At 44.1% G+C, this 15871-nt stretch overlaps 1 protein-coding gene across 1 annotated transcript in view; it reads right to left on the bottom strand.

Annotated features, from left to right (window-relative positions):
• Positions 1–15871, bottom strand: part of LOC126456553 (TGF-beta-activated kinase 1 and MAP3K7-binding protein 3) — a 422096-nt gene that overhangs the window by 334590 nt on the left and 71635 nt on the right. Inside the window, exon 2 of the mRNA XM_050092300.1 lies at positions 4539–4922. Coding sequence (XP_049948257.1) covers positions 4539–4922 — 384 coding nt within the window. The remainder of the gene's footprint in view (positions 1–4538; positions 4923–15871) is intronic.

Below are 15871 nucleotides of genomic sequence, written 5' to 3'. Positions count from 1 at the left end.
TGCTTGCAAAGAATAAAGGGGAAACGCATATGGCACGAAAATTAGACAGTCCAAAAGCAAAAAATTATCGACACACCATAATATTATGTGCAACTGAGGACGAGAGGACTACAAAACTTGAAATGCGACTTTTTGTTCTCTGCGAAATACAGCATTCTCAACAGAATTTCGAAACTATCTCTGCTAATTACCTTTCGCGGTAATGTTTGAATAAACATTGGGTCCTGGGACCAATATTAACGCATGGATGGAAGACTCACCAACGCCACCCACAAAATCAATCCTAAAAATCGGTTTATTTCATCTTGTTCGTCGGTATCCATTGATTTAAATGTTTGGAAATCACTATTGTTTGTATAATTACTTTGGCACCGTGGGCACTCGTAAAATGCACAGTCTTGAGTTGGTTGCCTCGTGGATCACATCACTTACTTTGATCACTTAACTGAACCATTAGACGAATTACCAATGTCAGATGATGGCAGTCGCATTACACAGCGACTTTACGTGGTACAAATAATGCACTCTATAAATAACAGTCTTCTCCTCGAGACTTTTCGAAAATAATCGCGGCGAAACTAGCTCCTCCTTACACAACTGTGGCTTCCTCTGATTGGTCGACCCTTACCATATCAAGCCCGTTTATACACCAACTCATCTACCGTAAAGTGGTGTACTTAGATTGTGTTTACTTGCCCAGCTCGGAGGCCGTTACCGACCGAATTTTTTTCCACGGTACGCCTGTGTCCTAGTGGGCATGTACAGCGTGGCCGTCCGACGGGTTGCCGCCCCGGCAGGCGCACCATTACACGTCCGTTCCTACGCTGCAGCCGCTGGAACACAGACCGTGCTTTTGAACGTCAACGTTGAGCGTGCAGAGTTCAACGTTCTGTTGAACGCTCAAAAATTATTCTACTTGTGCACACGGTACGTATCCCCCGACGTGGTATGCGCCACTGCAGTGCGCTCCTGGGGCAGTTGTCCTATGTGATTGGCTCTCAGATCCCACTGTTTACGAAATGGACAGGCGTAAAATTCCTGTGTAATTCTACTGAAACGCACATTTCCGCCGTTATCTATATGCTAGTCAGACTGTTCTGTCTTAAGTATACGTAAATAACAATTTCGATATCTATGAACATAGTACGAGGCAAAAAGGAAAGCACAATGTCCAGTCAGTAAGGACATCGGCTTACAAAAATCTATTACAAATAGTGCGATGCAAATTTACAATAGTTATTCACGTACATTATTTCATCATTCTAAATTTTTTCTAAAACCCTAACTTCATTTGTACTTGATGACTGTTTCTACTCACTAGCACAATCTTTACAACATGTGAAATACTCAATTTGAAACAAGGAAGTGCGTAATATCTTACTAAAAGTAGCGTAAGCTTTCTTGTAGAGAAAGTCAATCAAACAAATTCATCTCTCAGACAGAGCAGACTTACAGTAGGGGTGACAGAAATCATGCGATAACTCCCAATATCGTGTCGGACCTCCTTTTGACCGGTGTAGTGCAGCAATTCGACGTGCCCTGGACTCAAGAAGTCAGAAGTCCCCTGCTGAAATATTGAGCTATGATGCCTCCATAGTTGTCCATAATTGCGAAAGTGCTGCCGGTGTAGGATTTTGTGCACGAAATGGCATCTCGATTACGTTCCATAAATGTTCGATGGGATTCACGTCGGGCGATCTAGGTGGGTAAATCATTCGCTCAAATTGTCCAGAATGTTCTCCAAACCAATCGCGAACAACTGTGGCCCAGTTACATGCTTGGGAGCATGATTTCCATGAATCGCTGCAAATGGTCTCCAAATAGCCGAATACAAGCATTTCCGGTAAGTGGTCCACTCACTTAGACCAGAGGACCTAGTCCATTCCATGTGAACACAGCCCATACCATTACGGACCCACCACCTACTTATACAGTGCATTGTCGACAACTTGGGTTAATGGCTTCGTGCGGTTTGCACCACAATCAAACCCTACCATCAGCTCTTACAAAATGAAATCGGGACTCATCTGACCTGAGGAAAAGTTGACTTCTGCGCTAGATACGCTTGGTTCCTACTACAAAGCCAATAATCTAAAGCCAAATCTCAACACGACTCAGGTGTGCGCATTTCACTTGAAGAATAGAGAAGCTCGGCGGGAAATGGACGTTACATGGCAAGGCAAACGATTGGAGCATTGTTCAACACCAGTATATCTGGGTGTTACCCTTGACCGAACTATGTCCTTCAAAAAACATTGCCATAACACCAGGCTGAAAGTTAGTTCACGGAATAACATCTTGAGGAAGCTCACATCCACACCCTGGGGAGCAAGCTTCCCGTCCTGAAAATTTCGGCTCTTGCTTTGTATGTGTCCGCTGTAGAGTATGCTTCACCTGTGTGGAGTGCATCCACTCACAACAGACAGGTTGATATTGCAATCAATGAGACCGTCAAAATCTTGTCGGGATGTACGAAACAAACTCCAGTCGATAAAATCTACCCGATTGTTGGAATAGCTCCCCCCACTATTAGAAGGGTTGTTGCTGCTGATGTAGAGAGGGCTATGCAAACTTATGATCCCCGACATCCACTGCATGATCATTAGGCTTTAGTCCGTCGACTGAAGTCGTGAAAGAGCTTCATCGCCAGGACTGAACACTAGAGGGAACACCAGAGTCTAACCGCATCACCGGGTGGACGAGCAAGCTACCACGTGATATTCCTGTAAAGGAAGAGCTAACTCAGGAAACGACTTGCCCTACCCTATTTGGAGATCGCTCAATTGTCTTTGGGTGGGCGTTCCTCTTTGCAAGACCAACATGCGAAAACGGGGCTTCTTCCAGCTGACGGAGATACATCCTGCGGGTGCGGAACAACACCAGACCCGGCCCACCTGCTAATTTGTCCTCAACTTAAACAACCCTACACAACACAGGACTTGATCGAGGGAAACAACAAGGCCATCGGAGTTGCTACCTTCTGGAAATGCTGACCGGACACGGAAATGAAATGAATGATCTGACTTGAGCACGGTTTTCCAGTAGTCTTGGAGTCCAACTGATGTGGTCACGAGCCCAGGAGAGATGCTGCAGTTGATGTGTTCTTAGCAAAGGAACTCGCGTCGGTCGTCTGCTGCCATTGCCATTAACGTCACATCTCGCCGCACTGTCCTGAAGAATACGTTCGTCGTACGTCCCACATTGATTTCTGCAGTTATTTCATGCTGCCTTGCTTGTCTGTTAGCACTGACAACTCTACGCAAACGTAGCTGCTCCCAGTCGTTAAGTGAAGGCCGTCGGCCACTGCGATGTCCGTGGTGAGAGGTTATGCCTGAAATTTGGTGTTCTCGCACACTCTTGACACTGGATCTCGGAATACTGAATTCCATAACGATTTCCGAACTGAATGTCCCATGCGTCTACCATTCCGCGATCAAAGCCTGTTAATTCCCGTCGTGCGGCCACAATCACGTCCGAAACCTTTTCACATAAACCACTTTAGTAGGAAAGACAGCACCGCCGATACACCGCCCTTTCATACCTTGTTACGCGATACTGCCGTCATCAGTAACTGTGGATATTGCTATCCCATAACTTTTGTGTCTTCAGTGTATATTTACGTAACATCGAATGTTGTAGAATATTTTCTGTTAAACTAGTAATAAAGTATCAGAAGCTATTAGAAAACGAGAAGATTAGTATACAAATGTTTGGGTCCAGTAGAACGCGAACCAGCAACACATCATACGTCACATAACGTATCTGCTTTTCTACTGCTCATTAGCTACACTGATCATAAATGATCTACGACCTTACTTTTCGTCTTAACGTCTCCTGAAAGTTTAATCGTAGGTATGTTACTATCATTTAACTATAAGAAATAGTACTAAGAACAATGCGTTTTAAATGAATCCTCAATATTCCTTTGCCTTGAAACGGCATACTCTCATAATATGCAAGTTACAATAATTCTTTAGCCAACAATATGTTTCCCGTCACTTTATTAGAACACGTCGTGCAATTAACAACGGTTTTTCCACAGATTGGCAATTTTCTGGAGCTTAGAAACAGCATATACGCATATGGGCTTCAACTGAAAGCCAAAATGGCGTCTTGCGACTCTGTACTGAAGAGAAGCGGCGTCATATGACGTAGGTGGCATTTTTCCATTTCATTGGTCTACTCCCAAACGCGCTTTCAGAATATCTGACATGCTAAATATTGTCATGCACGTTCGGAAACACTCAGCTCAACGTGCACTTCCCATGTTGTGACGTCAGAAACTCGGCACACTCAACGCTCGAATGCGTGGTCCACGTGCCGGGGGCTTAACACAAGTCAAGTACTCGTCGGCATGCCGCTTCAACGGAAAACAACGTAAAATCGATTCCGCGCCCAACGTGATGGCGCTTTTACAGTGTGCCCGACAGCGACGCAGAGACACGAAGAAGAGGGGGCAAGGAATCGCAATAGAAAAAAAAAATCTCTCGCGTTAAATTAAACGAAGGATGACTATGAAATAGCTGCAGCTAACTCACCGGAGAGCTGAGAGGAGGCGCCGGAGGCGGCGGCGGGAAAGGGCCCGGCGGCTCTTCGGGGGCGGAGAGCGCAGGCCGCGGACGGCTGCCTCCGCCCGGTGGCGGCGGGGGCGGAGGAGGTGGCGGCTCGGGCACCGAGAGCGGGCGTCGCAGCGGCAGCGACGAAGGCCTCTGCGGAGGCGGCTGCTGCTGCTGACCAGGCGGCGACGTGCCGGCGGCGGAGGCGGACTGGGGGCGGCCGCAGCAGCAGGGTGAGCCGGGGGCGGGCGCCTGCGCCGCGCCCGCGGCCGACATCTTCAGCGACGCCGGGTAGCTCGTGTGCAGCAGGTAGGCGCTGTTCTCGACGCGCAGGATCGCCTCGCACGCCGCCTTGTCATGCACGTTCTGCAACAGAACGGCGAAGTGCAGGCGGCGGTCACGAAAGGCCGATCTTTGTGTCCGACGGTGAGGTCTGTAGTATCCGTACTACAGTAGAGAGAGAGGGGGAGGGAGGGGGGGGGGGGAGAGCGGGGATATTAAACTTTCAGATAGGCAGTTCATTCCCAAAACGCACTGTAAAAGAAAATATTGTACGTGGACTAAGAGAAACAGCTGAAATACGACTACCAGGGCAAGTAACTGCGAGTTACTGGAGCTGCAGCAGGAGACTACGTTAGAGTTTGCGACATGTGCGCTCCCTCTGATTTGTCCAAGACACTACTGGGGAAGCGCTGGCCGCGGGCCGACCCGAGGAAACGGGGGAGTCGGTCGCGTGACGAACTGGCGCCGGTCAGCAGAGACGGAGTTACTGACTAGTGCGCTCTGGATAGGTACTCCCGGTACATTCGTTGGAAGAGATGAGAAAGTGGACGAGGCGTCCATTCGGAGAAACCGGCGAATGAACTAACGTAATCGTATACCTAGAGTTGCAAGGCTACCTAGGATAACGTAAACTATTGTAGGTAAGCGTAGACTACGGTAGATTTCCTAGTAGCTGTGGTCAAGGTAACGTTGTACCTGCGTCACCTCTACATTAGGAGTGTTGCACACCTACCGGGCGTTACCTCATAACGATCACTTTCTTTGCGTATGTTGTCGGTGTCTTACTAGACTCTCCTAATAATTGGAAGTGGTGAACCGTTTAGAAATTGAGTGACGATATATAAAGGGCCAGGTAACCAAGAGAATATTTTTGTTCTACATAGATGGCCGTACCGTAGGCGCAACCACAACGGAGGGGTATCTGTTGAGAGACCAGACAAACATGTGGTTCCTGAAGAGGGGCAGCAGCCTTTTCAGTAGTTGCAGGGGCAACAGTCTGGATGATTGACTGATCTGGCCTTGTAACATTAACCAAAACGGCCTTGCTGTGCTGGTACTGCGAACGGCTGAAAGCAAGGGGAAACTACAGCCGTAATTTTTCCCGAGGACATGCAGCTTTACTGTATGATTAAATGATGATGGCGTCCTCTTGGGTAAAATATTCCGGAGGTAAAATAGTCCCCCATTCGGATCTCCGGGCGGGGACTAATGAAGAGGACGTCGTTATCAGGAGAAAGAAAACTGGCATTCTACGGATCGGAGCGTGGAATGTCAGATCCCTTAATCGGGCAGGTCGGTTAGAAAATTTAAAAAGGGAAATGGATAGGTTGAAGTTAGATATAGTGGGAATTAGTGAAGTTCGGTGGCAGGAGGAACAAGACTTTTGGTCAGGTGATTACAGGGTTATAAATACAAAATCAAATAGGGGTAATGCAGGAGTAGGTTTAATAATGAATAAAAAAATGGGAGTGCGGGTTAGCTACTACAAACAGCATAGTGAACGCATTATTGTGGCCAAGATAGACACAAAGCCCATGCCTACTACAGTAGTACAAGTTTATATGCCAACTAGCTCTGCAGATGATGAAGAAATTGATGAAATATATGACGAGATAAAAGAAATTATTCAGGTAGTGAAGGGAGACGAAAATTTAATAGTCATGGGTGACTGGAATTTGTCAGTAGGAAAAGGGAGAGAAGGAAACATAGTAGGTGAATATGGATTGGGGGGAAGAAATGAAAGAGGAAGCCGCCTTGTAGAATTTTGCACAGAGCATAACTTAATCATAGCTAACACTTGGTTCAAGAATCATAAAAGAAGGTTGTATACCTGGAAGAATCCTGGAGATACTAATAGGTATCAGATAGATTATATAATGGTAAGACAGAGATTTAGGAACCAGGTTTTAAATTGTAAGACATTTCCAGGGGCAGATGTGGACTCTGACCACAATCTATTGGTTATGAACTGCAGATTGAAACTGAAGAAACTGCAAAAAGGTGGGAATTTAAGGAGATGGGACCTGGATAAACTGAAAGAACCAGAGGTTGTAGAGAGTTTCAGGGAGAGCATAAGGGAACAATTGACAGGAATGGGGGAAAGAAATACAGTAGAAGAAGAATGGGTAGCTCTGAGGGATGAAGTAGTGAAGGCAGCAGAGGATCAAGTAGGTAAAAAGACGAGGGCTAATAGAAATCCTTGGGTAACAGAAGAAACATTGAATTTAATTGATGAAAGGAGAAAATATAAAAATGCAGTAAATGAAGCAGGCAAAATGGAATACAAACGTCTCAAAAATGAGATCGACAGAAAGTGCAACATGGCTAAGCAGGGATGGCTAGAGGACAAATGTAAGGATGTAGAGGCTTGTCTCACTAGGGGTAAGATAGATACTGCCTACAGGAAAATTAAAGAGACCTTTGGAGAGAAGAGAACCACTTGTATGAATATCAAGAGCTCAGATGGCAACCCAGTTCTAAGCAAAGAAGGGAAGGCAGAAAGGTGGAAGGAGTATATAGAGGGTTTATACAAGGGCGATGTACTTGAGGACAATATTATGGAAACGGAAGAGGATGTAGATGAAGATGAAATGGGAGATAAGATACTGCGTGAAGAGTTTGACAGAACACTGAAAGACCTCAGTCAAAACAAGGCCCCGGGAGTAGACAACATTCCATTAGAACTACTGACGGCCTTAGGAGAGCCAGTCCTGACAAAACTCTACCATCTGGTGAGCATGATGTATGAGACAGGCGAAATACCCACAGACTTCAAGAAGAATATAATAATTCCAATACCAAATAAAGCAGGTGTTGACAGATGTGAAAATTACCGAACTATCAGTTTAATAAGTCACAGCTGCAAAATACTAACGCGAATTCTTTATAGACGAATGGAAAAACTGGTAGAAGCGGACCTTGGGGAAGATCAGTTTGGATTCCGTAGAAATGTTGGAACACGTGAGGCAATACTAACCTTACGACTTATCTTAGAAGAAAGATTAAGAAAAGGCAAACCTACGTTTCTAGCATTTGTAGACTTAGAGAAAGCTTTTGACAACGTTAACTGGAATACTCTCTTTCAAATTCTGAAGGTGGCAGGGGTAAAATACAGGGAGCGAAAGGCTATTTACAATTTGTACAGAAACCAGATGGCAGTTATAAGAGTCGAGGGGCATGATAGGGAAGCAGTGGTTGGGAAAGGAGTGAGACAGGGTTGTAGCCTCTCCCCAATGTTATTCAATCTGTATATTGAGCAAGGAGTAAAGGAAACAAAAGAAAAATTCGGAGTAGGTATTAAAATTCATGGAGAAGAAGTAAAAACTTTGAGGTTCGCCGATGACATTGTAATTCTGTCAGAGACAGCAAAGGACTTGGAAGAGCAGTTGAACGGAATGGACAGTGTCTTGAAAGGAGGATATAAGATGAACATCAACAAAAGCAAAACGAGGATAATGGAATGTAGTCAAATTAAATCGGGTGATGCTGAGGGGATTAGATTAGGAAATGAGACACTTAAAGTAGTAAAGGAGTTTTGCTATTTAGGGAGTAAAATAACTGATGATGGTCGAAGCAGAGAGGATATAAAATGTAGACTGGCAATGGTAAGGAAATCGTTTCTGAAGAAGAGAAATTTGTTAACATCGAGTATAGATTTAAGTGTCAGGAAGTCGTTTCTGAAAGTATTTGTATGGAGTGTAGCCATGTATGGAAGTGAAACATGGACGAGAACCAGTTTGGACAAGAAGAGAATAGAAGCTTTCGAAATGTGGTGCTACAGAAGAATGCTGAAGATAAGGTGGGTAGATCACGTAACTAATGAGGAGGTATTGAATAGGATTGGGGAGAAGAGAAGTTTGTGGCACAACTTGACTAGAAGAAGGAATCGGTTGGTAGGACATGTTTTGAGGCATCAAGGGATCACAAATTTAGCATTGGAGGGCAGCGTGGAGGGTAAAAATCGTAGAGGGAGACCAAGAGATGAATACACTAAGCAGATTCAGAAGGATGTAGGTTGCAGTAGGTACTGGGAGATGAAGAAGCTTGCACAGGATAGAGTAGCATGGAGAGCTGCATCAAACCAGTCTCAGGACTGAAGACCACAACAACAACATAGATATCCTGTCTGATACTTAAAAGTAAACAGTATTTATAGCAAAATTGAAATTTTCAATGTTTAATTCAGATTGTATTCGAAAATTGTCGATGTGTACTGTGAAACAGACGGGTGTTGTAGTAAACATTAAGAAAACAATACAGATTTATCATACAGCGCTACAAAAGCTTACCTCGACAAAAACCTGAGGAATAACGCAAAACAAAAAGTACATCAAACATCGCTTCGATAGTTCGTCAAACTTACGTAAAACATGTATATGTTATTCATTAACAACGTTTGCATTTACCAGTAATAACAGGAAACTCTTGGCTTCTATCATGGGGCAGAACGTTCTATTAAGTACAAAATAACAACAATAATTATATATTTTTTACATTTGTGTATGTAATCCGTACTTGCATAAAAATAATTGCTTTTGTTACACAAATGCGCAGATGTTATGCGATCAACTAATTTTTATTACTTATTAAACGCAATTTATACTCTGGAAGGATTTAAAATAGACAACAGACTAACACTGAATGATGAGCGGTTTTAATTATGTGCAAAAAAAGGGGGAAAAAAGCAAAGAGAAGTCGTGGGCTCTCAGTTTCCATTTATGTTTCTTTCCCTAGCAGTGCTACAAATACTGTCGGTGATCCTACCATTTATTACGTGATTTATGCAGCGCATCTTTACGTATACCTCAAGTGCCATAAGAAAAGCCCATAAGAAAAGCGTTACGTATGTCAGAAACATGTAGCAGTTTTTTTTAAAGTGGAGAATCGAATCTTTTTTTCTGAATGCTTTTAATGTAACTAAATTCATTTTAATATAAATGCTCAAAATAAAACAATTTTACTATGGACAAAAATACGTATCGTTTAATTATTTACGCTATACTGTTACCAGCCACATTTATATTTATTTTGTGTTTAACTTCACATAAAGCTAAGCGTTTCGAACATGTTCTGTTCACCTTCACGCATCTACAGATGCAGACATGTATGCTATTTAATGATAAAATGCCAGTAAATCTAAAGTAACACAGAAATCCTTTTACCTACATCTTTGTGCTGTGGACAACCTTATCCTACATGCACTGTTACGAATTTCGATGTTTCGTTCTCCTTTCCTACCAAAAGATAGCGAATTTTAAAGACTTCTCTTCGCCTACGCCTATGCATTTCTAATTTCTCTGAAACATACATAAAACACTATACGAAATATGTCCGTTAGAAACAGGAGATAGCCAGCTATCTAAAGCTCCTTCATTTCCTTTCCCACCTGGTGAAGCTCCAAATTACTTCTTAATGGGAATGATATGTCTGTCTCCAGAAAAAGCGCTCCGCGGCCAGCACTATGACACCTGGACCACTGAAGAGGAGGGAAAAAAATGTCAGCTGCTTCGCAACATATTATAACCTCCAACTTATAAGTTTAGTCTGGCTTCCAGACGAGACGATATTGCGTATCATACGCGTTTCATGGTCAGCGGAGATGGAAAACAGTTTCGCACTTAAATTTACAACCGCTCTCGGTTCAGAAAATAGCATGCACTTCGTTTAAACGTCTCATTTACTAACTCGTTCTCCACAGCCAACATACAGTAAGCTAACTGATTTAGGGACAAGATATTCAGCATGCTGTGCAATAAGTTGATTATACACGAATAAGCCAAAACGTTATGACCACTCGCCAACGCTTGGCTGAATGCCTCCTGTTGGTTTTGCGGGAAAGTGACACAGTAAAGAAAGTATGTAAAGGGAGAAGAGACTAGAGAGGGATTATTCTGGAAACCACAAATGCGGAAATTCACCGAAAAAAGCGAGTTTGACTACTGTCGTAACCATCTATGGAAAGTGGTTGACGGACGGTGAAATCACGAGTACGTGGCAAGCTGTTACATCCACACCTAATTACAGAACGTGGTCGGAAGCTCGCCCGCTCTGTAAAACAGCATAGGCGGCGATATGGGCTCTGAGCACTATGGGACTTAACATCTATGGTCATCAGTCCCCTAGAACTTAGAACTACTTAAACCTAACTAACCTAAGGACATCACACAACACCCAGTCATCACGAGGCAGAGAAAATCCCTGACCCCGCCGGGAATCGAACCCGGGAACCCGGGCGTGGGAAGCGAGAACGCTACCGCACGACCACGAGCTGCGGACGGCGATATGGGGCAGATCTGATGTTTCGCAGCGCACGTTATTAAACGAGGGGCTCCGCAGCAGACGACCCCTTTTTGGTTCCATGTCGATCCAACGAAATCGTCAATTACGGCTGCAGTGGGCACGGGATCATCGAGTCTGGACGTGGACCAATGAAAAAATGTCGTTTCTCGGATGAATTTAATTTCCTGTTACATCGAGTTGCAGGTCGTGACCGTATACGCAATCATGCAAGTGAATGGCCGCTCAAAACATGAACCGCGCCAGGATGAAGGCCAACAAGGGTGTTATTGTTTTATGGAGGGCATTCAGTGGGTTTCCATGGGACCTGTGATAGTAATCGAAGGCACCATGACAGCTGTGGATTGGTGAACATTATTGAGGATCATTTTCATGCTTGATGTCTTCTCCGACAGCGATGGAACCTTGCAGCGCAATATCTGTCCCTGTCATAAGGCCAGAAACGTGCATCAGTAGTGTGAGGAGTGTGATACAGAATTCACACTGATGTTTCAGCCATCGAATTCCCCTGACATGAATCCAATGAAACACATGTGGGACGCTATCGGGAGCCAGCTCCGTGCCCACAAACAACCGGCCCGTACTTTATGGGGACAACGAGACCTGTGCGCAGACAACTGGTGCCAAATACCTCCGAAAACTTACCAAAGACTTATCGAATCCATTACACGCAGAATCACTTTTGTATTGCGTTCCAAAAATGGGCCACCATGCTATTAAGCGGGTGGTCACAATTCGGCTCGTCAGTATATACAAAGATTTCTGGAAAGGCAAAGAATGGAAAATCCAGGATGGAATGTAACAATATTATGAGAAGGAAAGTCGCTACTCACCATACAGTGGAGATGCTGGGTCGCACATAGGCACAACAAAAAGACTCTCACAATTAAAGCTTTCGGCCATTAAGGCCTTCGTCAACAATAGACACACACACACACACACACACACACACACACACACACACACACACACACACACTCACGCAAACGTAACTCATACACATGACTCGTGTCGTCGACACGAGTTGTGTGTGTGTGTGTGTGTGTGTGTGTGTGTGTGTGTTTTGACGAAGGTTTTAATGGCCGAAAGCTTTAATTGTGAGAGTATTTTTGTTGTGCCTATGTGCGACCCAGCATCTCCGCTATATGATGAGCAGCAACTTTCCTTCCTGTGCGGCTGATCCCGGCGGAGGTTCGAGCTCTCTCCCTCGGGCATGGGTGTGTGTGTTTGTCCTTAAGATAATTTAGGTTAAGTTGTGTGTAAGCTTACGGACTGATGACCTTAGCAGTTAAGTCCCATAAGATTTCACACACATTTTTGAAATTTCCTTCGGATAATATTGATTTCTGGAAAGTGTTCGACATTGTACCGGCAGACGATTAAAAATGGTCCGATATTACGAAATAGACTCTCAAATACGTGAATGACTTAACGATTTTTTTGATGAACAGGCTCCAGTAAGTTGTCCTGGGTAGCGAGTGTTCATCGGAGACAAAAGTAACGTCACGAGTGTCACATGGAAGTGCGATAGGACGTCATGTTCTCTATTTAACGTTCACTTAAGCGCAATAAGAGAACCACACCCCAACCACGCAAAACTGGTTAGTTAGGTTTAAGTAATTCTAAGTTCTAGGGGACTGATGACCTCAGAAGTTAAGTCCCGTAGTGCTCAGAGCCATTTTGTCCCGGTTGAAGATATCAAAATGCATACCGTTATCATCGAATTAAGTTTCTCATAGTTCGGTATCAGGTACCGCAATTACATGTATCTTGCCAACTGAAATAAAAATAAACTAAGGAAATACTGAGCTTTTTAGAATCCACGGAGCGCGCCTGCAATCACTGTCTCGCAGAAAATAACTCAATTCTGTACTACTTTCGTCTACATTATCGATAAATACTCAAATCTATTGGCGTTAGTTTCAATCGAGTACTGACATCGACGTGGGAACACAGTGCCACAACACGGCAGAACAAACCGTATTACACAGGTCATCTTCCACCGCTGTACGTGATGCTATTTAGATGCACACTCTCTCAATTGTGGAGAAAGCTCAGGTTTGTGTTACCCCTTGGGTACCAAAGCGCACGAGAGAAACAAAACACACGAGATCGTAAACATCAATTTAAAATAAACAACGAATGAGATAAATAAATAAACAAGCTGACACTTGCAGAAACTAGTATTTGGCAGCAGAGATCAAGCAGCTCTGTGAAAGGAAACAACAGAATATCAACGACAGTAAAAGGAAGATTTCTGCCATAAACAAACAACGAAAATTTAGCGTACTATTATCATGGAGCCGGCAGTTGCGCAAAAACGTATGTAACTGCAAGTAAAGAACTGTTCTACATCTGGTTATTCTAGGAGCAGCAAGCCGGTACGGTAACAGCTTTAAATTTAGATGATTGGACGTACAAAAAAAAAAAAAATTCTGACTTTCTCAGCCGGCCACGATGGCCGTGCAGTGCTAGGCGCTACAGTCTGGAACCGCGCGACCGCTACGGTCGCAGGTTCGAATCCTGCCTCGGGCATGGATGTGTGTGATGTCCTTAGGTTAGTTAGGTTTAAGTAGTTCTAAGTTCTAGGGGACTGACGACCTCAGAAGTTAAGTCCCATGGTGCTCAGAGCCATTGAACCATTTTGAGTTTCTCAGGCGACTTCGTGCTATTCTTCAGAATTCTTTAGAATTATGACACGATGTGCATCTGCTTGATTAGTTGGGAAAATTAGAAAGAATTTTCTACGTTCAAGAGTTAAACAACTAGTTTGTAATGTAAGTAGTACACCAAGCGAGTGCTCAAAATAGCTACCACGGCTGTACAGAGTAAATTACGTAAAATACTCTTTAGGTTGTGGTCCATTGCTTTGCTAAAATACATTTTTATGCGTATCATCAAAAAGCTGCTGTAAAACTGCATTTTGCTGCAGCTAGCTTGACTACGTCACCATCTGGCGACTTTAACATGTTGACTGCCACGACGTCACAGGCGGCCACAGCAGAGCCTCACGCTTCACGCCGAGACCAGGTAGTGGAAGAGCCATCATTATGCGTGCGGCAGTCAACGAGTTAAATAAAGTACTTGAAACTATTGCAGCACAATACAATTTCATAGTAGTTTTTTAGTGGTACATATAAAAATTTAAACTATTTAATTTTGCTTCTGTAAGTATAATCGCATGCATGTATTGCACCTCAACAACACCTTAACAACATTATGGTGAATGCCGCAAAGGAATGTGTAGAGAAATCTTCGAAAAATTATAAATGTAAAATACAATTATGTTTATGGGTGATGAGAGTGTTGTGTTGGCAATATGCAGTTTGAGAGCACACGAAGGTAAAAAGGTATCCAGTGTAGCGAAGTGTGATGGCAATAACCAATGTTTCACTCTTAAAGATGAATCTGCTGTTGACAAAGCTACAGAACGGACATACCTTTCGATATAATACTGGCGTGCTAAAAAGCTAATGAGTGATGTTGCAATTTGCCGGGAAATCATTACACAACTCCTTCGATATGGACGGCCGATATTTGGTTACATGCATTGGAATGTACCCTCAATACAATTAGTGTTGGGTGGCTAATGTGTACCGTGTAATTGGAACAGTCAGCCAGCTTGGATAATCAGATCCACTAAAGAAGTGTCTTCTAAGGCGCTCGTTCGCCCGATTCTTGAGTATGGTTCATCTGTCAGGAATCCCTATCAGGTAGGACTGACAGAGGGGATAGAGAAGATCCAACGAAGAGCGCTGCGTTTCGTCACGGGATCGTTTAGCTAGCGAGAGAGCATTACGAATCTAAACAAACTCCACTGGCAGACGTTGCAAGAGACGCGTTGTGCGTCATGGAGAGATTTCCTATTCAAGAGGAGTCGGACAACATATACCTTCCCACCACATACATTTCGCGTATTGACCACGAGGAGGAAATTCGAGAAATTAGAGCCGATACAGAGGCTTACCGAGAATCATTCTTGCCACGCACTATTCGCTAGTGGAACAGGGTTAGTGGGATCAGATAGTAGTACCGAAAGTACCCTCCGCCAGACACCATTAGGTGGCATGCAGAGTATGACGTAGATGTAGATAAGTACTTTGCGTTCTAACAAATGAACACGCTACCGTATTTACCGTATAAGAATGATGTTCAGACTATGTGGTGCAGGATTTGCGTCGTTAGTGTCACGACTTGCCGTTAGGCGCCAGTGCTGGTACGGCGACGTAGGGGTGAAATACAAGCATCAGTCCGCACTAGTTTCAGGCTGCTAACATGTGTCTGGACAAGATGAGCAGGGTCTTACTCGTAAAGCTGCTTCATCAAAACAACAGTAACAGTGTCGCTGCGCTTCGCGAGTCTCGACGCGTTAAAGGAATACTGAGAGGTCCTCTTCCCGCACAGGGGTTGAAGAATATTGGAAGGTCGAATTAAATAACGATGTGGGACTTTGTCCTGGAAAAGGCCAGTTTGTGCCACAAATTGTTGAAGAAGTTACTGTTCAAAAAATGGTTCAAATGGCTCTGAGCACTATGGGACTTAATTCCTAAGGTCATCAGTCCCCTAGAACTTAGAACTACTTAAACCTAACTAACCCAAGGACATCACACACATCCATGCCCGAGGCAGGATTCGAACCTGCGACCGTAGCGGTCGCGCGGATCCAGACTGTAGTGCCTAGAACCACACGGCCACTCCGGCCGGCGAAGTTACTGTTGCCAAGACTAAGAATGCTG

This window comes from Schistocerca serialis, chromosome 2 (genome assembly GCF_023864345.2).
Source record: "Schistocerca serialis cubense isolate TAMUIC-IGC-003099 chromosome 2, iqSchSeri2.2, whole genome shotgun sequence".
NCBI classification, from domain to species: domain Eukaryota; kingdom Metazoa; phylum Arthropoda; class Insecta; order Orthoptera; family Acrididae; genus Schistocerca; species Schistocerca serialis.
Note: the sequence above shows the minus strand (reverse complement) of the source record. Positions and strands in the feature narration are given on the sequence as shown.